The sequence below is a fragment of the Manis pentadactyla genome, chromosome 3 (genome assembly GCF_030020395.1).
Source record: "Manis pentadactyla isolate mManPen7 chromosome 3, mManPen7.hap1, whole genome shotgun sequence".
In the NCBI taxonomy this organism is placed as follows: domain Eukaryota; kingdom Metazoa; phylum Chordata; class Mammalia; order Pholidota; family Manidae; genus Manis; species Manis pentadactyla.
The window spans coordinates 153,229,691-153,254,543 of NC_080021.1; the positions used below are offsets into that span (position 1 = coordinate 153,229,691).

Consider the following 24,853-nt stretch of genomic DNA (forward strand, 5'->3'; position numbering starts at 1 on the left):
CTCTGAAGTACTCACTTCCATGGTTAGTTCTTGGTCATACGTATGCTATAAACAGGAACATGAAGGAGAAGGTAAACTCAAATGTTGTCCCTACACCTCATTTTGGTTATTTACTTCAGTTTTGTTTTATTTTGATGCTTGCTTTACTTCACCGGGATAGCTGCTGTCTGCTCTCAGTCTGTGATAGGAAAGTTACTTATAAGAATATTGCAGACTTTGTGTTCAGAGGACTACAAACAGCTGACAAAATTTTGTCATTTATTCATAAACAAACAAAAGGCACTGTGAATAGAGATAAAATGGGTTATCACCAGTGACCTTCAGAGAACTTACAGAAAATTTCACTTTCCATAGTAAGACATTTAAGTGAGGTGAGCTTAGGACAAACACAAAAAGGCAAGTTATACCACTTGAAATAGTTATCCTCAAACACCCAAGTCAGCACCATCATTTTCCAACTTTATAGCTGCCATGGGCTGTGGTTGTGCTTCAGATCACCAAATCCATATGATGACTGAGGAAGTAACTACTTCTAGACTTGAGATAATTAGGGACTATTTTCCTGAGCATGAAGGGGATGTGTCTCAAAATAGTAAAAAATGGCCACAATTCTGTTTTGAGCTTCTTTGTGACCATAGCATTATATCCTTCACACTTTAATTCTGGTTTATAAAAACAATGTCTGATAAATGATATGGGAAAACAAAGCTTTCACATTCAGGCAAAACTGATCAGGCTACAAGAAAAATGCACAATTGGCTTTCTTTTAGGAGGACCAGGTGGGCCATGGATTGTGTGGCCATTTGACAAATTTGCCATAGCATGGGACACTGGAAAATCACAAGCTAAATAAATGAACAGTATTCTACTTAATGACTAAGAGTTAAATCATACTTGACTAAATAGGAAGGATATGAAGAGAGTTCTGAGCTTATTTTCAGAGGATCTTGGTTCTAATTCCAACAAATCACTTCATCAATTGGATGTTTAAATGTCAAAGAGAAGTAATGACAATCACACACACACACACACATGCACGCACCTGTGTACAAGCACACATGTTGTCTTAGGAGTGGACCCAGAGGGGTTATCCCATCCCTAACTAGGCTCCGTGAGGACCACCAATGATAGGAGCAAGGTCGTGAAGTGACAGAAAAGCCCCAAAGTATATTACCAATTTAAGATAAATAAGGAAGGTCCCTCTCTATTCTCTAATAGAAATATCAAACAAGAAGATGCATAATTTCTGTACAAAGACTTCTCGGAAGAAGTGTGCAACCATACTGTGGTAGACTGCAAGAATGGACACAGATTAACCCTTCCTTCTATCCACTTTTTGGTAGAGCCCTCCCACACTGCCTCCCACACCAGCTGGCCCCAGGACTCCCACCAGTCAGGCTTTAATAAATGTGACACAGGCAGACATTTGACAAGCCTTTGTGCACAGAAGCTTCTCTACTTGCTGCTCTTAGGGACTCTGCCACCACCACCATATGAACAAGCCCTGCTGCATGATGAATGACTCTCAGACAGGGGACCCCTGACATTCCAGCTGACTTTGAGCCAAGTGCCAACCAGGTAAGTCAATATGTTTACAGTTGATTAGCAAAAGCTAGTTGATAAAAATGACATATTTTCTCTTCTGGTTGCCATACATACACACACACACACACACACACACACACACACACACACACACACAGGCCATAGGCTTCAGGAAATGGGCACATAGACCTTAATTTAAATATTCACACTTTATTTCATCTTCTTCTAAAGGAACAGAAAACTCCATTACTTAGTGATGTCAGAGTATTTCCCAATGTTCTCTTAAAATGACTATTTATAACATTTTAGGGCAACAGGTCTAGATTTCATTAGATTGAACACAACAGTTTAAGATCCACTGTTAAAGGGGAAACTTTAGTGTGAGGAAAGGTGTTGGAAAACAAGTGAATTTGATTCCTGGAAGAGAAGACTAAGTTACTATCCTGACAAATGAAAAGAAGAACTATGTGATGGAAAATTAGAAAATACATTTCCCCACCATTTTATGAAAAATCTCAGTATAGTGTATTGACTTACTAGAGTATCAGTATTATCATTTTCAGTGTTAAAAATATTGAATAAACACACACATGTGCATTATAAATTTTCACATGACAGTGCTTGCCTCCAAGATCTTCCAGGAATCTCTTAATTTAAAAATATTCTGTCACTTTATAACTGAAATTCCAATATTTGATTCTAAATGAAATCTTCCAGGCTGCTTCTCAAACTCAAAAATCTTTTTTTTTCAGATTATGTATCCCAGTTTTTTTGAAAATTATGTTACAAAAGGTTATGATCTTAAAAGATAAATAACACAATTTTAAGAATGGAAAACTGATCTGAAAATGATTTCTTCAAAGTAGATATACAAATGGCTAATAAACATCTGGGAAGACAGAACTGGCCATTAGGGAAATATAAAATCAAAACCACAGTGAGGCACTACTTCATACCCACTAGGATGGCTATAATCAAAACAATGGAAAATAACAGATGTTGGCAAGGATATAGAAAAATTGAAACCCTCATGTGTTGCTGATGGGAATGTAAAATGGTAAAGCTACTTTAGAAAATAGTTTGGCAATTTCTCAAAAAGTTAAACATGGAGTTACCATTTGACCCAGCAGTTCCACTCCTAGGTATTTGTCCAAGAGAAATGAAAACAAACATCCACACAAAAACTCATAGCAGCGTTATATTCATAACATCCAAGAGGTAGAAATAACTCGATGTCCATCAGCTGATGGATAAATCATGATAAATAGCCGAACAATGGAATATTATTCAGCCAAAACAATGAAAGAAGTACTGACATTTCATTCAACATGGGTGAACCTTGAAAACATTATGCTAAGGGAGAGAAATCAGTCACAAAAGGCCTTGTAGTGTATGACTACAACTATATAAAATATCCAGAATAGGCAAATCTATCGAGACAGAAAGTAGATTAATGGTTGCTTAGGACTGAAGGACTGGGAAGGAATGGGGACTCGTTGACAGCTAATGAACATGGGGTTTCTTTTGGGGAAGCTGAAAATGATCTAAAATGGATTGTGGTGATGGCAGCACAATTCCATGAAAATACTAAAAATCATTGAGTTAAACACTTTAAAAGGGTGAAGTTGTTAGTATGTGAACCTTATCTCAATAAAGCTGTTAAAATTTTTTCATGAAGTCTATGATCTTGATATTTGAAACACTTATTTACTGTGTGAGATTTTGCTTGTGTTTTCCACTTTGATATGTAAAGTTGCCTCACGCTTGCCCCTCCTCAGCTAATTGAAGTGGGCTTCCAGCTATGGGTAAACTGCCCTGCTACCATTTCTGAAATAAATTTAGCTGTTGGTCAGCACAGCCTTAAGAAATAATTTTTCTGCTACTCTGTTCTTGGTGGTGGCATTGCCAGACTCTTCCACAGCCTCTCCCAGCCTACCATTTATACTCTGTGTCCCAGAGGAAGGGTTTTATCAGTTCTGCCTAGGGTCTTAGTAAATGTGGAGTTTTTCTGTACCTCTGGAACACTGGTATCCAGGGAGTGACTTTCGTTTGTGAACAAACCGATGAGCTGGCAGGGCCCTGCTTCTTGTCTTCATCTGCCAGCTCCGTATCCCAGGGGTCGGGTCTGGTGCCCTCACTTCCTGCCTATCCACTGATGGATTCCTAGTATACACCAGGGGGTCTAAGGTTTCTGTCTGTTTCTAAAGTGAAGATCTTGGCTCACTCCTCATCCCTATTTTCTACATCATATCCCCTAAGATCGAGATTCCTACTTGAACTCAACCAGATTTGCTATGTACCTACTGTTAGGATGCAACCTCTGCCTTTATCATCCTAATTTAAGTCACCAGCCAGTTGCCAGTTTTGCCACATTTCTACCACCCCTTTTCCTCACCATGTGACTTATTATTTCATATTTGTCCTACGTTTCCTTAGGTAAAAGGTCGATGCTTCCATCAATGAGTGAAATATACCACGTGAGAATTGCAGCAAAATAATGTTCTTAGCTCCCATCTAAAGAGGGCCTCCCACGAAACCCCTGCTGATTGTTGCTGTATCAAAAAGACACCTACTTCTGCCAATTTGTCAAGAACATAGAAATACCCATTTTAAAGTAAATGTGCTAATTTATAAAATTTGGCTTTATTTCTTTTAATTAAACAACAAACAATGTGTAGACTAAATAAAACTTACCTGTAGGCCAAATTTAATCAAGGACCACCATTGTGGTAAATTACTTAGGATCTGCCCAACCAATTTCCCATTCTCCCAGCAGCAATCTTCATTCTGCCATAGCAGTCTCCCACCAACAGTTCTGACATAACAGTGCACAAGGGCCAAAATAAAATAACTGAACAAATTTGAAGATATAGATATAGATACATGGAATCTGAAATAAAGTTAGCTGTTAGTCAGCACAGCCTTAAGAAATAATTTTTTATACACATAAGAAATAATGTTATTTTTAAACATTGTGAACACTATGAATGCTATCAACACACAGGTGAAATCCAGTCCCATGAGAGGACAGTGCGGTCACTTTCTAAAGAGGACATTCTCCAATGATCAAATCTGAGTTCCAATTTTTCTTGTTTGAATGCCTTTATATTGGTAAGATGAACCACTGAGGTAGTTATCTAAAGAAATCCAAGTCAATACAAATATTTAACACCTGAAAGATATAGGTTTCAGAGTAATGTGGAGTTCATTCAGTCCAATATTCATTCATTCATTCATTCATGGATGGCAGCTGAGTACTTAGATTGGGCAAACCTCCACTGTAATCTGTATTTCAATGTACCATTTTACTTGACTAGCTTAAATGCAGTCTCTCTTGTTTAATTCTCCTTCTAACCAAACCAAAGTGGGTTTCTAAGTTGATCCCTCATAGAAAACCCAGGTCATTTATGCCAAATGCCATGTTAGCCATTGTGACAATATAGAATTCCTGCTAAAGTAAGTGAATTCTATTTTATCTTCCAGATACCATGGCCACTAAGACTTCTTCCTCATAAAAAGAAAAAATCAGATGAGTAGATTGACATCCATATTTACATACCTCAAACAGCTGTCCACTCTAGATATGTCAATGAGTATTAGGAGTGATTAAAATTGAATCTGTAGGTGAGGAAGGAAAGTAGGTAAGTAGCCTCTAGGACAGGTAATATATAAAGAATGAACATTATACATGTGTGTGTGTGTGTAATCTATATAATATACATTTTGTGAATATATAATATATTGTTTTTGTGTATATATAGACACATACTTTAAAGCAGCAAGAAATTATAGTAAAACTCCATTGGTGAATGTTTACCTGGCATATACACATTTTCTTTATTAATTTTCATTTCTCCACTCATAAGGCTTATAGTCATTTCCATATTTTGCTAATCAAGAGTTGGAGACAGTGTTAAATTAGTGTTTATCATGAAATGTTATTTCATGAATTTATTTTTTAAAGAAAAATAATGAGAGTAAATTAGAAAGTAAATAGCCTAGGCTGACTAAATAATTAAACCCATTCTCAGAAGAAACAAAAGTTCAAATGCACCTCAAAGATCAACTAGAATCTGCTGTTTATGTAACCCTGGACAACTTACTTAAACCCCCATGGGTCTTTGTTTGCTCATCTGTGAAATGGGAGGGTGAGTCAAAAGCACCTGCTGAGATTTCTTCCAGATCTAACACTAAACGATTGAATTTTCCCACCAAATCCCTAGAGTTTCACCAATATTCTGTCTGTGCCTCTGCTATCCCATACACTCAAAAAGTGTTAATCTTGAGTCCAGGCTGATTAGGCAATACACAGTGTAGTTAGTCACCGTAAAGTCTATAAATAGACACACTTCCCCAACAACACACACACACACATCATTATAATAGAGCCAGTGTTGCCCAAACTTCAGCCATTTAAGTTTCATGTCAAATCTGAGTAATCACCTATATTTTTATTCACTTAATAAAAAATTAGCCACACCCTAACAAATCATAAGTTTGAATATACCAGCTTCATGAATTTTTTCTAATAAAAACTAAAATAAATGCACAGCCCATAAATAAAAATAAAATAAAATTACACCAAGTATATCTAGAATTGTGTTGTTTACCCTCAGTGGTACACATACTAAACTGGAAAATGCCAGAGTAGCTTATGAAAAGAAGGATATTTACACACTGGTCTAGAATATATTGTTTTTAAAGGTATTTTGCATAGCAACATTTCCTGGCATTTATTAGACTAGAAAATCATCAACTGTTTCATCTTTAGTCTTTCATTAGTTAGACAATCCAATTCCATACATTACTTTTAAAAGGGGACAGTAGGACCACCAGTTAATGGATAGAGTTTTTGTTTTACAATGAATTAGCATAAACCCCACTTTCATCATGCCAAGTGTTGATGCCAAATCTTTTGGAACCATCTAGATCTGTGAACTGAGAACGGCATTTTCTGTGGACTACTGAATAATCATCTTGACAAGGATAATCCTATGGGAGGGAGAAAGAGAAATAATACTGAATAACTGAGATATGTAAAAAGGGGTGATTTCCAAAAGTTGATCTGCAATGTGTTAGTCTTATTTTGATCCAAGTCTAATTTTTAAACAATTGATTAACTTAATCTCTCATATGACAAATGCCTCAATGAAAAAAATGGTCATAGTATTTATAAGTAATTAAATTCTGAAAGAAGAATCTAGTTCATGGTTGTTTTACTTATAAAACTAAAAAGATAATTATACATGTAGAATTTTTCTAAACCATAAATATACAGCATAAAGAACAATTTAAATTTTATAATCATCTACATAAGACCAAAATAATTAAAATTTAACTACCATTCAATACCTTTTTAAAATTAATATATTATCATCCCAAAGAGTAATAGCTTGGGTTATATCTTTAATAATTGCTATCAAGTCAAACTTGCCAGTAAATGCCAAGCTCAAAGATTTCACTCCTATAAGAAATTTACCTCAGTATAACCCAGTAAAATGTTTAAGGTATCTATTCTCAGAGCACTTCATAAAACTTCTATTGTAATAAAACAAGACACTATCACTGATTGTTTCCCAAAGGAAATATTGATTCTTTCAGATTACATCAAGGTCAATGGTAGACAAGGAAAATAAAGCCTTTGAACTGATTACCTAATGTCTGTTTTAAATTGTTACTAATTTTAAAGCACTAGGACAATATTGAAATTAAATAACCAAAACTATAAAACAATGAAAGAACACCAAAATAGTTTCCATCTTAGATTGGCTTTACTGAAAATAACTGAATAATTTAACCATACATTCAACCATAACAATCACTATTTATTTACTGAATTTAAATATTTAAATAACTTTTAATAATTTAAATAACTAATTTAATTAACTTTTATTAATTTAAATAATTTAAATAATTAATTTAATTAACTTTTATTAATTTAAATAATATTTAAATATTTAAATAACTGAATAATTTAACCATACATTCAACCATAACAATCACTATTTATTTATTTAAAACAATTACTATTTATTTATCATGGGCTGAGCATGGTAGCTGAGTGTTCATATCTTTTAATCCATAACAAGGCTCTGACATAGGAATTATTACTCCCATTTTACAAATAAGAAAAGATGATTTGCTTAAAATCTCAAAGGAGATAATTTAAAGAATGCCAATATTGAGTCACTTACTATGTCCTTGAACTTATATATATAGCCAGGACTTCAAACTAACTATGACTGTAAGATCCATTATCCTTCCAAGACCTTCATGAAATTTTTAATAATTAAGAGATGATAAGAAATAGAAGCAGCAAAATCCTACAGCCATATAATAGCCATGTCACTTTCTACAGAGTTTGGGCTTTTGCTTTTTGTAATTGGGACTTATTTTGGGAAGTATGTTTTGTTTGTTTTTGGTCAGGTGGAGGCCTTCTGAATGAAATTTGAACATCAGTGGCCCAAACTGCCCTCCCAGAGAGAAACAGGATCTGCTCATTCCTACCCCAGCTACAGTCAAACTGAAGAGAGGGAGAATTCAGCCCCTTCCTGCCTGGCTGCTTGAGCTGAGACATCAGTCTTGCCCTGCTCTTGGTGCTCCTGGTTCTCAGGCCCTCAGACTTGTACTGGATCACACCCCTGACTCTCCTGGTTTCCCAGCTTGCAGGCAGCAGACTGTGGTGCTTCTCAGCCTCCATGATAAGCGAACCGATTTCTTATAACCTCGCTCTCCCAGTCTCTTTCTCTCAATATCCTATTGATTCTGTTTCTGTAGAGAAACCTGACTAATATAATGGGTATAGGATTTCTTTATGGGGTGATGAAAACGTTCTAAAATTGATTGTGGTGATGATTGTACAACCATATGGATATACTAAAACTCACTGAATTATACACTTTAAAGGGGAAAATTTAATGGCATGTGAATTATATCTCATTAAAGTTGCTATTTTTAAATGTGGATAAGTGGGGGTAAGCAATTCTGAATTAGGAAAACTAGTTAAGAAACTGCTGCCTATTAACACATATCAAACAGAGTGCCTCCCACTATAGAGGTGCATTGGTAAACCAGTTCCTCACCAAAAAACCCCACACAACTTATTTGTAATATTTGCTAATTTCTGTGGTATAAATACTCCCACTATCACTGACTTCAAGCAACCAAGGTGAGGTCAGTGAACACTGAGTTGGAAAGACATGAGTATAATCAGCTCATGCAAACTTTAAGAGGTCACTCCAGCTCACACCCAACCCACATCTCCTTTTCCCATTGTGTAGCAGCCAGGAAATTTAGGTAGATTGACTCTCCTGCCAGCTCTAGCAGCAGAGTTTAACTGGACTAAGACAATCAGGATGATCTCACTCCACTCTTAAGCACAGTGATTGATTCAACATTGGACGTGTGACTTGAGTTTGGCCAGACTAAAGCCCCAAATATTTGTTTCGTGGTTTGGGGAAAGAAACTCTTTTATTGCTATTGGACAAAATGAGGAATCATCTAGCCCAGGATGCTACTGGCAGCCCTCCTACAACAAGTCTAGCATGAAATCTAGGCAGATTTAAGAGTCAGAAAGAAGCACAATGACATTGTGTATCCATCTTTTCCTGAAGCCTGACTTTTCAAAATATGTGAGTCAATAAATTGCTTTTATTGTCTGATCCAGCTTGAGTTGGGTTTTGTATAACCTACTAAAAGCATCCTAACTAATATGTACCAGAATAATCTGAAATATTGGAACAGTGAGGTACTGAGAATCAGAGCAAGGAAATGGGTCAAAACCAAGGGAGCAGAGAAAATACATATAGTAGGAGTAAAGGAAAATAGTAAATTTGTGACTAAGCATACAATCAGGAATTAGAAGGATATAAATATGGAATAGGAGAACAAAGCAGGTTTTCAAAAATAAGAACAAACTATTAGGAACCTGGAGAGTACAATTAGTATAAGGAAGCAGAGCAAGTATGTTTTTTCAAAGTTTCATATAAAAGGCACAAAATAGAATAGAAAAATGCAGCTGCACGAAGAGCCATCTTAAAGGACCTTAATAATGACTGCAGTTCAGATCTAATTCATTTCCAAATTCAGATGGTGGCAGTCTTAGACAAGCAAGTAATTTGGTATGCCACTTAAACCATGTATACAGGGGGGTAATCATTTCAAAATTATTAGGAGTTTCCCAGATGAAATTAGTAGTTGAATTAGTGGACTCACTAAAGCAGTCTGCCCTCCCCAGTGTGGGCAACATGAGGGTGTGATGCTGAGTATCTGCTGGGACCTTAGCTGGGGCTGTTGACGTGACAACTACACAGGTCCTCTCTGTGTGCCCGCTTGGCCTTCCTCAAGCATGGTGACTGAGTTCTCAGAACGAAGATGGCACAAAGAGGACCAGGAGGAAGCTGCATTGCTTTCTATCCCCTTGCCTCAGAAGTCACTTAACATCACTTCCATCTGTCACAGTTCACCCAGATTCTAGGGGATGCAATATGGACTCTGCCTCTCAGTGGGAAGAGTACCAATATCACTTTGTAACAGCATGTGGAAGGCAGCATGTGTTGCATCCATTTGTGGAAAATAACAATCTGCCACAGGGAGAAAAGTAGGGTGTGTTGGGGTTCCCAAGACTACCCCTTGGTACAATGTTTTATTAGGAGGACTCAACATGTGGCTATGATTTATTATAGCAAATAGATACAAAGCAAAATAAACAAAGGGATAAGGCACATGGGCTGAGGTCCAGAGAAAACCAGGTGCAAACTTCCAAGAATTCTCTTCCAGTGAGTCACACACGATGTGCTAATTCCTCCAGCAAAGAACTGTGAAGTGCTGTCTACTGAGGAGGCTTGTTAAACATAGACTCAGTAGCCAAGGCTCTTCTTGGGGGCTGGTCATACATGTACTCTCTGCATTGCACATACAAAAATTCCAGACTCCCAGAAGGAAAGCAGGTATTCAGCATAAACTATATTGTTTGCATAGTTTAGGCACAGTGAGCTACTCTTATTAGGGAATTCTTATCCCAATAGTCAAGTTTCCAGATGCCAACCAAGGGCCAACCTTGCAAGCAGGCTATTTAATGGGTGCTGATCTCAGTTCTGCTACGTTAGTCCTTTAATGCAAAGAGGGGATAGCAGATCTCTGAGAAAGTGAGAGTTTTTTTAAGGGAAACCAAACAGTCCCTGTAGGAACTATCAAAATCATGGAATCAGAGTAAGTTTTAAATGGGCTAAAGAGTTAGTGTTTTCCCACTGGTGGTGGGCTTGGAATGAAGACCATTTATCAATTAGACACATTTCCTCTGTATAAATGAGTTGGAGACAATTGTATTTTCCACACCCTTACATAATATTTAAATGTTTGTTCAACATTTATTTGGTGTAAGTGGGAAGAAGTGTTTAGAAATTGTGTAGAAAAACAGATTTATGACTCACCACATGTTGGCTGTCCATTATACTGGGGCTACACAGACCCTGAGTTCTGACAAAGTTCACTTAAGATGGGTTGATCACTGTGAGCTCTTTCTGAGCCCTTCAGGCAGATGAAGGTAACTGCGAAAATTTGTCTGAGGTGTGGAATGGGTAGGCATCAGCACTCAATGGCTTGTGCAGAGCCAGACCGGAAGAGACATTTCACAGGAAGAACATAGATGACGCCCCTGGCTAACTGGGGATGAAGAACCAAAGATGATCCACAGCTTCAAACCTGGATGGCTGGGAGAGTTCTCACACCACTATGAAGTATAAGAAAGATATAGAGATGGAGGGGAGGACTTGTTTTAAGGGGGAAATGAGTCACATTTTAGGCAGTTTTAATTTGAGGTGACATCAGTAAAAAAAATCTGTATCTGATGCTATGCGACAGATGGCCTGGAGAGCTGTCAGTCCCCTATGCACAGTACTGAACACTGGCTGGGGAAGAAGCTATAAATAACATTATTAGGACCATGGATGATATTGAATATGGACTATGCATTATATAATTAGACTGCATCAACTTTCCTAAGGTTGAAAGCTTTACCATAGCTTTGTGTTCTTGTTCTTAGGAAATACACTGAACTATTTAGAGGTAAACCTTGTCTACCTCTTGTCTGTCTCCAGCCTATTCTCAAATGGCAAACAAGTGGTGACTCTTGCTGAAGATTATATGGGAGCTGTTTGTGCTATTCTTGTGAATTTCCTGTAAGTTTGAAATTATATAAAAATAATCAACCCTGAAAAAGTGATTGTTGGGGAGCCATGGGAATGGATATATTTTCTGAAATTATGTAAAATGAGATGAGCAGAGTTCTGGGGCCCAAATCTTGGAGACACTCATGTTTGGATCCATAAAGAATCCATGAAGGATAAATAAGAGGAACAGAGAGAGTGTTGCAATTCATAGATTCTGAAGGGATAGGGCAGTCAAAGAATGCAATGGTAGCCAAAAACTGCTTATTTCCAAGGAAGTATCATAGGAAGCAAGACCTGACAAAACACAACCAACAGTAAGAATCAGTCTCTCATCACCTGTGAGTGTGCTGTTCAGGAAATGGTTGAGGACGTCAAATGAAACATCCTGATAAAAGATGGAAAAGAAAAAAATGTCAGATAAAGGATCACAAATAGGTCCTCTAGAAACAGGAAGTGCAAGAGACGCAGCAAGAGAATCACTCTGGGGAAAATCTCCATTAAAGTTAAGAAAGCTGTTTTCTTTATTCTCTTTCTCATCCTTCTTTTTAACAGATAATGGAAAGACAGATTAGGATGTTACAGGAGGATCCTCTTGGTGAGTGGGTCTCCCAATTGACTTTCCCTCATTATGAAGGACAAAAAGAATATGGTTTTACCACTTACATCAGTAAAATGTATCAGGGTATCTTTAAGTGATGGGTATCTTACTGTTAGATCCCCATCCTTGACCAACCCCCACCCCATCATCCGTTGGGTACTATATTATTATTCTAAGCACCTCTACCTCATGAACCTTTTTTTAATATAATGACATCACTGTTTCTTAATCAACTGTATACCCAGTCTTCATCCAGTTTTCCCCAATCTTCAAAGGGACTGTTCGGTGGTTATACTTATTCTTGTTTGATTTTACCTTTTTCTTTAGGACCTTTCCTTCTTGATAATTTATTTTTCAAGGTCATTTTCAGTTTTAGGCCTGCTTTCTGGAACATCAATAACTCTGTCTAATTTAATATTATAATTTGAAGGCATAGTCTTAATTTCTTCATCCAGATCATCCATAAAAAATGCATAATAGGTTATGTTTCCCAGCCAAATCAGTCACTGTGAACTAACCTTGTGTCTACCATTACAGATAGCTATTAGCCACCTGGCATGTATACAGCAAAGACCATTCTTCTCTAGCAAGTCTATAAATATGCTCATTTGGGGTATGCCATTTACTCCTAAAAAGGTATTTGAAGAAGCAAGCTTGTTTATGTTCATGTCACATTGGATAGAATGAGAGTAGATGTAACAGTAGATTGCTGTGATACTTCGTTTTGTTATTTTCAGTATACATCATGTATGAAATTCTTTAGCACTTATATGCACTTGACTGAAGACGTGCCTTCCCCTAATGAGGTTGTCTTCTAAGCACATATGCAGAGTGATTTGGGAGGAAAAGAATAGTTTCCCTACAGCCAAATCTATTTATCAACACTGGGGTTCACAAAGCATAGGCATCTCAGACATATTCCTTCATTCATTTCCTTCACTACTTTTTAAATAATTTCATTTCTATTGGATATTCTTTCTCCGGATGATTATATTACAGACATATGAGTAATTGGCAGATGTAGCTATAATGAATATGTAACTAGTTGGATTTATGTTTCATTGCATATTTAAGAGACATGTCATTTACTACCCCTTTTTATTTGATAAAATTTTGCAAAGGAAAAGCATTTGTAACAAATACAGGTATTCAACTAAAGGAAAATAGTCATGGGAAGTGCAAGGAAGTTTAGGCTGTGGATATAAATATAAATATCTATATCACTAATGAGTCTGGTCACCACAAAAAATACTACAGAGATCTTATATGAACAATCATTTCACAAAATAAGCTGACTTGTAAAGATTAATACCACACAAACTTTAGTAATGGCCAGCATCAAAAAGTAAGCAATATACTATTTAACTTCAGCTATTGACACATTTTTCTTTCTTTTTTTTTTTTAACTGCAAAAAACTTTAATTATGCATATAGTTTTCAAATACTGCTAAGTGAAATGAAATGGTGATGAAACGTGTCCCCGAGCCGTTCCTCTGGACCAGCCCCTTGCCATGCCCATCTATTCCTGGGCTTCAGCTGAAACTTCTGGCGCCCACCTCCACATATCCTGTACATCTGGGTTTTGCTCTATCCATTTTAGACACAGTCTTTTGACTTCCTAATGACATAGGCAAGGAGTTAGTTTTGTCACACCCCTGTCCCAATCCATTCTTTTTTTTTTGTAGATAATTATTTTTTTATTGAAGGGTAGCTGACACACGGTATTACATTACATTAGTTTCAGGTGTACAACATAGTGATTCAACATTTATATACATGACAATTCTAGGTACGAGCTATCACCATACCAAGCTGTTACAATATCTTGACTATATTTATTACATCCGGGTTACTTATTATTTTACCATTGGAAGTGTATACTTTTTTTTTTTTTTTGGTGAGGGCATCTCTCATATTTATTGATCAAATGGTTGTTAACAACAATAAAATTCTGTAGAGGGGAGTCAATGCTCAATGCACAATCATTAATCCACCCCAAGCCTAATTTTCGTCAGTCTCCAATCTTCTGAGACATAACAAACAAGTTCTTACATGGAGAACAAATTCTTATATAGTGAATAAGTTCTTACATGGTGAACAGTACAAGGGCAGCCATCACAGAAACCTTCGGTTTTGCTCATGCATTATGAACTATAAACAGTCAGTTCAAATATGAATACTCATTTGATTTTTATACTTGATTTATATGTGGATATCACATTTCTCTCTTTATTATTATTATTTTTAATAAAATGCTGAAGTGGTAGGTAGATACAAGATAAAGGCAGAAAACATAGTTTAGTGTTGTAAGAGAGCAAAGGTAGATGATCAAGTGTGTGCCTGTAGACTATGTGTTAATCCAAGCTAGACAAGGGCAATAAAACATCCACGTATGCAGAAGATTTCTCTCAGAAAGGGGGGGTGAGGTTCTAAGCCTCACCTCTGTTGATCCCCAATTTCTCACCGGATGACCCCCCTGCGACTGTGCCTGTCTTAGGTTGTTCCTCCCTTGAGGAATCTTACCCGTCTCTGGCTAACCAGTCATCTTCCAGGGCCATACAGGGAAATGTAAAGTTGGTAAGTGAGAGAGAAGCCTTATTGTTTGAAATGGTTAGCTTTTTATTTCTTTGCATATTTATGCCCTGTAGCTTCTATGCCCAGCGTTTGTCTTGAGGTATCTTTACCACTTGGAAGAATTATGATACTCGGTAAATTTGATATGAGGCACTAATTCTATTTAAGGGTTGTAATTAGGAAGGAAGAAGAAAAGCTATAGAAGTAGCAGATGGAAGAAAAGATGGGAAGATTGATTATTTCTTTGACATATTTTCTTGTAGAGTAACTTCAGCATGTATAGGTTTTAAGCTACTACTTAAATTGCGCACACACATTAACATAATAGGAGTATAGTTACATAACCAAAGCATACCTGTAATTACCAGCCATCTCCAGTGAAACCAAGAAAACCAGTTAGGCACCTTAGGCATTTGTGAAAACTTATCTATGATATGGTGGATATTGTCCAACTGAACTTGAACAGTCTGAGAGAAATCAGACAAATTAAAACGACCCATTCCTGGGAAATGTTCACATCCCATATGTTCTTTTAACAGTAAATAGTCTGTAGTTGTAAGATTTTGGAGTGCTACAATTTGCACTTCTCCTAATTCTTGGTTGAGTTCCAACAGTATAGATCCAGTCCAATTTTTTGTTTTACTGTATGCACAGGCCAGCTTAGATATCTCCTTCATTCCCATGGCAAGTCCAGGAGCTGGTGGGATGAGTGCATCTACAGCTGTAGCAGTGCGTGGATCTTTATTGGGGTTTTTTTGATGATCATCTTCTGGCATGAGTCTTCCCGAGAGTGCTGATGTTGGAAGTTCTCTTTCACATCGTATCTTAGTTCATTTTTGGGGTAGCCCAATTAGGCTTTGATCTGCTGTATAAATGCAAACAGACACTTTGCCTATACTTTTATATGTCCTTTATACCCTTGTGTAGAACTCATTGGAGGTTACCACACAGGAACTGCCCTTTTTTTGTTTTGTTTTGTTTTGTTTTTGGTATCACTAATCTACACTTACATGATGAAAATTATGTTTACTAGGCTCTCCCCTATACCAGGTCTCCCCTATAAACCCCTTTACAGTCACTGTCCATCTGCATAGCAAAATGTTGTAGAATCACTACTTGCCTTCTCTGTGTTGTACAGCCCTCCCTTTTCTCCTACACCCCCATGCATGTTAATCTTAATACCCCCCTACATCTCCCTCCCCCTTATCCCTCCCTACCCACCCATCTTCCCCAGTCCCTTTCCCTTTGGTATCTGTTACTCCATTCTTGAGTTCTGTGATTCTGGTGCTGTTTTGTTCCTTCAGTTTTTCCTTTGTTCTTATATTCCACAGATAAGTGAAATCATTTGGTATTTCTCTTTCTCCGCTTGGCTTGTTTCACTGAGCATAATACCCTACAGCTCTATCCATGCTGCTGCAAATGATTGGATTTGCCCTTTTCTTATGGCTGAGTAGTATTCCATTGTGTATATGTACCACATCTTCTTTATCCATTCATCTATCCATGGACATTTAGGTTGCTTCCAATTCTTGGCTACTGTAAATAGTGCTGCGATAAACATAGGGGTGCACTGATCTTTCTCATACTTGATTGCTGCATTCTTAGGGTAAATTCCTAAGAGTGCAATTCCTGGGTCAAATGGTAAGTCTGTTTTGAGCATTTTGATGTACCTCCATACTGCTTTCCACAATGCTTGAACTAACTTACATTCCCACCAGCAGTGTAGGAGGGTTCCCCTTTCTCCACAGCCTCCCCAACATTTGTTGTTCTTTGTCTTTTGGATGGCAGCCATCCTTACTGGTGTGAGATGATACCTCATTGTAGTTGTAATTTGCATTTCTCTGATAATTAGCGATGTGGAGCATCTTTTCATGTGTCTGTTGGCCATCTGTATTTCTTTTTGGGAGAACTGTCTGTTCAGTTCCTCTGCCCATTTTTTAATTGGGTTATTTGTTTTTTGTTTGTTGAGGCGTGTGAGCTCTTTATATATTCTGGACGTCAAGCCTTTATCGGATGTGTCATTTTCAAATATATTCTCCCATACTGTAGGGATCCTTTTTGTTCTATTGATGGTGTCTTTTGCTGTACAGAAGCTTTTCAGCTTAATATAGTCCCACTTGTTCATTTTTGCTGTTGTTTTCCTTGCCCGGGGAGATATGTTCAAGAAGAGGTCACTCATGTTTATGTCTAAGAGGTTTTTGCCTATGTTTTCTTCCAAGAGTTTAATGGTTTCATGACTTACATTCAGTCCTTGATCCATTTTGAGTTTACTTTTGTATATGGGGTTAGACAATGGTCCAGTTTCATTCTCCTACATGTAGCTGTCCAGTTTTGCCAGCACCACCTGTTGAAGAGACTGTCATTTCGCCATTGTATGTCCATGGCTCCTTTATCAAATATTAATTGACCATATATGTCTGAGTTAATGCCTGGATTCTATAGTCTGTTCCATTGGTCTGTGGCTCTGCTCTTGTGCCAGTACCAAATTGTCTTGATTACTATGGCTTTATAGTAGAGCTTGAAGTTGGGGAGTGAGATCCCCCCTACTTTATTCTTCTTTCTCAGGATTGCTTTGGCTATTCAGGGTCTTTGGTGTTTCCATATGAATTTTTGAATTATTTGTTCCAATTCATTGAAGAATGTTGCTGGTAGTTTCATAGGGATTGCATCAAATCTGTATATTGCTTTGGGCAGGATGGCCATTTTGACGATATTAATTCTTCCTAGCCATGAGCATGGGATGAGTTTCCATCTGTTAGTGTCCCCTTTAATTTCTCTTAAGAGTGACTTGTAGTTTCCAGAGTATGTCTTTCACTTCTTTGGTTAGGTTTATTCCTAGGTATTTTATTTTTTGATGCAATTGTGAATGGAGTTGTTTTCCTGATTTCTCTTTCTGTTGGTTCATTGTTAGTGTATAGGAAAGCCACAGATTTCTGTGTGTTGATTTTGTATCCTGCAACTTTGCTGTATTCCGATATCAGTTCTAGTAGTTTTGGGGTGGAGTCTTTAGGGTTTTTTATGTACAGTATCATGTCATCTGCAAATAGTGACAGTTTAACTTCTTCTTTACCAATCTGGATTTTTGTATTTCTTTGTTTTGTCTGATTGCCGTGGCTAGGACCTCCAGTACTATGTTAAAGAACAGTGGAGAGAGTGGGCATCCCTGTCTAGTTCCCGATCTCAGAGGAAATGCTTTCAGCTTCTCGCTGTTAAATATAATGTTGGCTGTGGGTTTATCATAGATGGCCTTTATTATGTTGAGGTACTTGCCCTCTATTCCCATTTTGCTGAGAGTTTTTATCATGAATGGATGTTGAACTTTGTCAAATGCTTTTTAAGCATCTATGGAGATGATCATGTGCTTTTTGTCTTTGTTTTTGTTGATGTGGTGGATGATGTTGATGGACTTTCGAATGTTGTACCATCCTTGCATGCCTGGGATGAATCCCACTTGGTCATGGTGTATGATCCTTTTGATGTATTTTTGAATTCGGTTTGCTAATATTTTGTTGAGTATTTTTGCATCTACGTTCATCAGGGATATTGGTCTTTAGTTTTCTTTTTTGGTGGGGTCTTTGCCTGGTTTTGGTATTAGGGTGATGTTAGCTTCATAGAATGAGTTTGGGAGTATCCCCTCCTCCTCTATTTTCTGGAAAACTGTAAGGAGAATGGGTATTATGTCTTCTCTGTATGTCTGATAAAATTCCGAGGTAAATCCATCTGGCCCGGGGGTTTTGTTCTTTGGTAGTTTTTTGATTACCGCTTCAATTTCGTTGCTGGTAATTGGTCTGTTTAGATATTCTGTTTCTTTCTGGGTCAATCTTCGAAGGTTGTATTTTTCTAGGAAGTTGTCCATTTCTCCTAGGTTTCCCAGCTTGTTAGCATATAGGTTTTCATAGTAGTCTCTAATAATTCTTTGTATTTCTGTGGAGTCCGTCGTGATTTTTCCTTTCTCATTTCTGATACTGTTGATTTGTGTTGACTCTCTTTTTTTCATAATAAGTCTGGCTAGAGGTTTATCTATTTTGTTTAGATTCTCGAAGAACCAGCTCTTGGTTTCATTGATTTTTGCTATTGTTTTATTCTTCTCAATTTTATTTATTTCTTCTCTGATCTTTATTATGTCCCTCCTTCTGCTGACCTTAGGCCTCATCTGTTCTTCTTTTTCCAATTTTGATAATTGTGACATTAGACCATTCATTTGGGATTGCTCTTCCTTTTATAATATGCTTGGATTTCTATATACTTTCCTCTTAAGACTGCTTTTGCTGTGTCCCACAGAAGTTGGGGCTTAGTGTTGTTGTTGTCATTTGCTTCCATATATTGCTGGATCTCCATTTTGATTTGGTCATTGATCCATTGATTATTTAGGAGCGTGTTGTTAAGCCTCCATGTGTTTGTGAGCCTCTTTGCTTTCTTTGTACAGTTTATTTCTAGTTTTATGCCTTTGTGGTCTGAAAAGTTGGGTGGTAAGATTTCAATCTTTTGGAATTTTCTGAGGCTCTTTTTGTGGCCTAGTATGTTGTCTATTCTGGAGAATGTTCCATGTGCACTTGAGAAGAATGTATATCCTGTTTCTTTTGGATGTAGAGTTCTATAGATGTCTATTAATTCCATCTGCTCTACTGTGTTGTTCAGTGCTTCCGTGTCCTTACTTATGTTCTGCCCAGTGGATCTGTCCTTTGGGGTGAGGGGTGTGTTGAAGTCTCCTAGAATGAATGCATTGCAGTCTATATCCCCCTTTAGTTCTGTTAGTATTTATTTCACATATGCTGGTGCTCCTGTGTTGGGTGCATATATATTTAGAATGGTTATATCCTCTTGTTGCACTGAGCCCTTTATCATTATGTAGTGTCCTTCTTTATCTCTTTTTACTTTCTTTGTTTCGAAGTCTATTTTGTCTGATATTAGTACTGCAACCGCTGCTTTTTTCTCACTGTTGTTTGCTTGAAATATGTTTTTCCATCCCTTGACTTTTAGTCTGTACATGTCTTTGGGTTTGAGGTGAGTTTCTTGTAAGCAGCATATAGATGGGTCTTGCCTTTTTATCCATTCTGTTACTCTGTGTCTTTTGATTGGTGCATTCAACCCATTAACATTTAGGGTGACTATTGAAAGATATGTACTTATTGCCATTGCAGGCTTTAAATTCGTGGTTACCGAAGGTTCAAGGTTAGCCTCTTTAGTATCTTACTGCCTAACTTAGCTCGCTTATTGAGCTGTTATATACACTGTCTGGAGATTCTTTTCTTCTCTCCCTTCTTGTTCCTCCTCCTCGATTCTTCATATGTTGGGTGTTTTGTGCTGTGCTCTTTCTAGGAGTGCTCCCATCTAGAGTAGTCCCTGTAAGATGTTCTCTAGAGGTGGTTTGTGGGAAGCAAATTCCCTCAGCTTTTGTTTGTCTGGGAATTGTTTAATCCCACCATCATATTTGAATGATAGTCGTGCTGGATGCAGTATCCTTGGTTCAAGGCCCTTCTGTTTTATTGTATTAAATATATCATGCCATTCTCTTCTGGCCTGTAGGGTTTCTGTTGAGAAATCTGATGTTAGCCTGATGGGTTTCTCTTTATAGGTGACCTTTTTCTCTCTAGCTGCCTTTAACACTCTTTCCTTGTCCTTGATCTTTGCCATTTTAATTATTATGTGTCTTGGTGTTGTCCTCCTTGGGTCCTTTCTGTTGGGGGTTCTGTGTATTTCCGTGGTCTGTTCGATTATTTCCTCCCCCAGTTTGGGGAAGTTTTCAGCAATTATTTCTTCTAAGATACTTTCCATCTCTTTTCCTCTCTCTTCTTCTTCTATGACACCTATAATATGGATATTGTTCCTTTTGGATTGGTCACACAGTTCTCTTAATATTGTTTCATTACTGGAGATCCTTTTGTCTCTCTCTATGTCAGCTTCTATGCATTCCTGTTCTCTGATTTCAATTCCATCAATGGCCTCTTGCATTCTATCCATTCTGCTTATAAACCCTTCCAGAGTTTGTTTCATTTCTGCGATCTCCTTTCTGGCATCTGTGATCTCCCTCCGGACTTCATCCCATTTCTCTTGCGTATTTCTCTGCATCTCTGTCAGCATGTTTATGTTTCTTATTTTGAATTCTTTTTCAGGAAGACTGGTTAGGTCTGTCTCCTTCTCTGGTGTTGTCTCTGTGATCTTTGTCTGCCTGTAGCTTTGCCTTTTCATGGTGATAGGAATAGTTTGCAGAGCTGGGATGAGTGACGGCTGGAAGGACTTCCTTTCTTGTTGGTTTTTGGCCCTCCTCTCCTGGGAGAACAGCGACCTCTAGTGGCTTGTGCTTGGCAGCTGCGCGCAGACAGGGTTTCTGCTTCCTGCCCGGCTGCTATGGAGTTAATCTCCACTGTTGCTGTGGGCGTGGCCTGGCTCGGGCAGCTACTCCAAAGTGGTGGAGTCGCGTTGGAGCAGGAGCGGCTGGGAGGCTATTTATGTCCGTAAGGGGCCTCCCTGCTCCCTGCAGCCCAGGGGTTAGGGTGCCCAGAGATCCCCAGATTCCCTACCTCTGTATTAAGTGTCCCGCCCTGCCCCTTTAAGACTTCCAAAAAGGACCCGCCAAAACAAAACAACGACCACCAAAAAAAAAAAAAGAAAAAAAAATTTTTTTTTAATTAAAAAAAAAAAAAGGTGGGCGCTCGTTTTTCTTTATTCTAGGGTGCGAGCCTCAGGCCTCTCCTCCCCGGTTGCTGCCCTGTTTCCGTAGTATTGGGGTCCCTATCCCTTTAAGACTTCCAAAACGCACTCGTCAAAACAAAACAGCAAAAAAGTAAAAAAAAAAAAAGAAAAAAAAATGGTCGCACGCTTTTCTTATGTCCTCCGGCACCCGGCCTCCGGTGCCCGCTCACTGTTCTTGCTGCCCTGTTTTCCTAGTATCGAGGGCCCTACACTCTGGCCCGGATGGCTGGGGCTGGGTGTTCGGCAGCCCTGTGCTCCGTCTCCCTCCCGCTCTGCCTATTCTTCTCCCGCCGGGAGTTGGGGGGATGGGCACTCGGCTCCCGCCGGGCCGGGGCTTGTATCTTACCCCCTTCAAGACGCGCTGGGTTCTCTCAGGTGCGGATGTGGTCTGGATATTGTCCTGTGTCCTCTGGTCTTTATTCTAGGAAGGGTTGTCTTTGTTATATTTTCATAGATATATGTTGTTTTGGGAGGAGATTTCCGCTGCTCTACTCACGCCGCCATATTCCGCCCCTCTCTGTATGTGTCATTTTCAAATATATTCTCCCATACTGTAGGGTTCCTTTTTGTTCTATTGATGGTGTCTTTTGCTGTACAGAAGCTTTTCAGCTTAATGTAGTCCCACTTATTCATTTTTGCTGTTGTTTTCCTTGCCCGGGGAGATATGTTCAAGAAGAGGTCACTCATGGTTATGTCTAAGAGGTTTTTGCCTATGTTTTCTTCCAAGAGTTTAATGGTTTCATGACTTACATTCAGGTCTTTGATCCATTTTGAGTTTACTTTTGTATATGGGGTTAGACAATGGTCCAGTTTCATTCTCCTACATGTAGCTGTCCAGTTTTGCCAGCACCACCTGTTGAAGAGACTGTCATTTCGCCATTGTATGTCCATGGCTCCTTTATCAAATATTAATTGACCATATATGTCTGGATTAATGTCTGGATTCTATAGTCTGTTCCATTGGTCTGTGGCTCTGCTCTTGTGCCAGTATGAAATTGTCTTGATTACTATGGCTTTATAGTAGAGCTTGAAGTTGGGGAGTGAGATCCCCCCTACTTTATTCTTCTTTCTCAGGATTGCTTTGGCTATTCGGGGTCTTTGGTGCTTCCATATGAATTTTTGAATTATTTGTTCCAGTTCATTGAAGAATGTAACTGGTAGTTTCATAGGGATTGCATCAAATCTGTATATTGCTTTGGGCAGGATGGCCATTTTGACGATATTAATTCTTCCTAGCCATGAGCATGGGATGAGTTTCCATCTGTTAGTGTCCCCTTTAATTTCTCTTAAGAGTGACTTGTAGTTTTCAGAGTATAAGTCTTTCACTTTCTTGGTTAGGTTTATTCCTAGGTATTTTATTTTTTTTTGATGCAATTGTGAATGGAGTTGTTTTCCTGATTTCTCTTTCTGTTGGTTCATTGTTAGTGTATAGGAAAGCCACAGATTTCTGTGTGTTGATTTTGTATCCTGCAACTTTGCTGTGTTCCGATATCAGTTCTAGTAGTTTTGGGGTGGAGTCTTTAGGGTTTTTTATGTACAGTATCATGTCATCTGCAAATAGTGACAGTTTAACTTCTTCTTTACCAATCTGGATTCCTTGTATTTCTTTGTTTTGTCTGATAGCCGTGGCTAGGACCTTCAGTACTATGTTAAATAACAGTGGGGAGAGTGGGCATCCCTGTCTAGTTCCCGATCTCAGAGGAAATGCTTTCAGCTTCTCGCTGTTCAATACAATGTTGGCTGTGGGTTTCTCATAGATGGCCTTTATTATGTTGAGGTACTTGCCCTCTATTCCCATTTTGCTGAGAGTTTTTATCATGAATGGATGTTGAACTTTGTCAAATGCTTTTTAAGCATCTATGGAGATGATCATGTGCTTTTTGTCTTTGTTTTTGTTGATGTGGTGGATGATGTTGATGGACTTTCGAATGTTGTACCATCCTTGCATGCCTGGGATGAATCCCACTTGGTCATGGTGTATGATCCTTTTGATGTATTTTTGAATTCGGTTTGCTAATATTTTGTTGAGTATTTTTGCGTCTACGTTCATCAGGGATATTGGTCTTTAGTTTTCTTTTTTGGTGGGGTCTTTGCCTGGTTTTGGTATTAGGGTGATGTTAGCTTCATAGAATGAGTTTGGGAGTATCCCCTCCTCGTCTATTTTCTGGAAAACTGTAAGGAGAATGGGTATTATGTCTTCTCTGTATGTCTGATAAAATTCCGAGGTAAATCCATCTGGCCCGGGGGTTTTGTTCTTTGGTAGTTTTTTGATTACCGCTTCAATTTCGTTGCTGGTAATTCATCTGTTTAGATTTTCTGTTTCTTCCTGGATCAATCTTGGAAGGTTGTATTTTTCTAGGAAATTGTCCATTTCTCCTAGGTTTCCCAGCTTGTTAGCATATAGGTTTTCATAGTAGTCTCTAAGAATTCTTTGTATTTCTGTGGGGTCCGTCGTGATTTTTCCTTTCTCGTTTCTGATACTGTTGATTTGTGTTGACTCTATTTTCTTCTTAGTAAGTCTGGCTAGAGTCTTATCTATTTTGTTTATTTTCTCGAAGAACCAGCTCTTGGTTTCATTGATTTTTGCTATTGTTTTATTCTTCTCAGTTTTTTTTATTTCTTCTCTGATCTTTATTATGTCCCTCCTTCTGCTGACCTTAGGCCTCGTTTGTTCTTCTTTTTCCAATTTTGATAATTGTGACATTAGACCATTCATTTGGGATTGCTCTTCCTTTTATAATATGCTTGGATTGCTATATACTTTCCTCTTAAGACTGCTTTTGCTGTGTCCCACAGAAGTTGGGGCTTAGTGTTGTTGTTGTCATTTGTTTCCATATATTGCTGGATCTCCATTTTGATTTGGTCATTGATCCATTGATTATTTAGGAGCGTGTTGTTAAGCCTCCATGTGTTTGTGAGCCTCTTTGCTTTCTTTGTACAGTTTATTTCTAGTTTTATGCCTTTGTGGTCTGAAAAGTTGGGTGGTAAGATTTCAATCTTTTGGAATTTTCTGAGGCTCTTTTTGTGGCCTAGTATGTTGTCTATTCTGGAGAATGTTCCATGTGCACTTGAGAAGAATGTATATCCTGTTTCTTTTGGATGTAGAGTTCTATAGATGTCTATTAATTCCATCTGCTCTACTGTGTTGTTCAGTGCTTCCATGTCCTTACTTATTTTCTGCCCAGTGGATCTGTCCTTTGGGGTGAGTGGTGTGTTGAAGTCTCCTAGAATGAATGCATTGCAGTCTATTTCCCCCTTTAGTTCTGTTAGTATT

At 38.1% G+C, this 24,853-nt stretch overlaps 1 protein-coding gene across 1 annotated transcript in view; it reads right to left on the reverse strand.

Annotated features, from left to right (window-relative positions):
- Positions 1–5,575: 5,575 nt before the first annotated feature.
- Positions 5,576–24,853, reverse strand: part of CFAP95 (cilia and flagella associated protein 95) — a 122,080-nt gene continuing 102,802 nt past the window's right edge. Inside the window, 2 exon segments of the mRNA XM_036893466.2 lie at positions 5,576–6,408; positions 6,411–6,537. Coding sequence (XP_036749361.1) covers positions 6,356–6,408; positions 6,411–6,537 — 180 coding nt within the window. The 3' untranslated portion in view covers positions 5,576–6,355.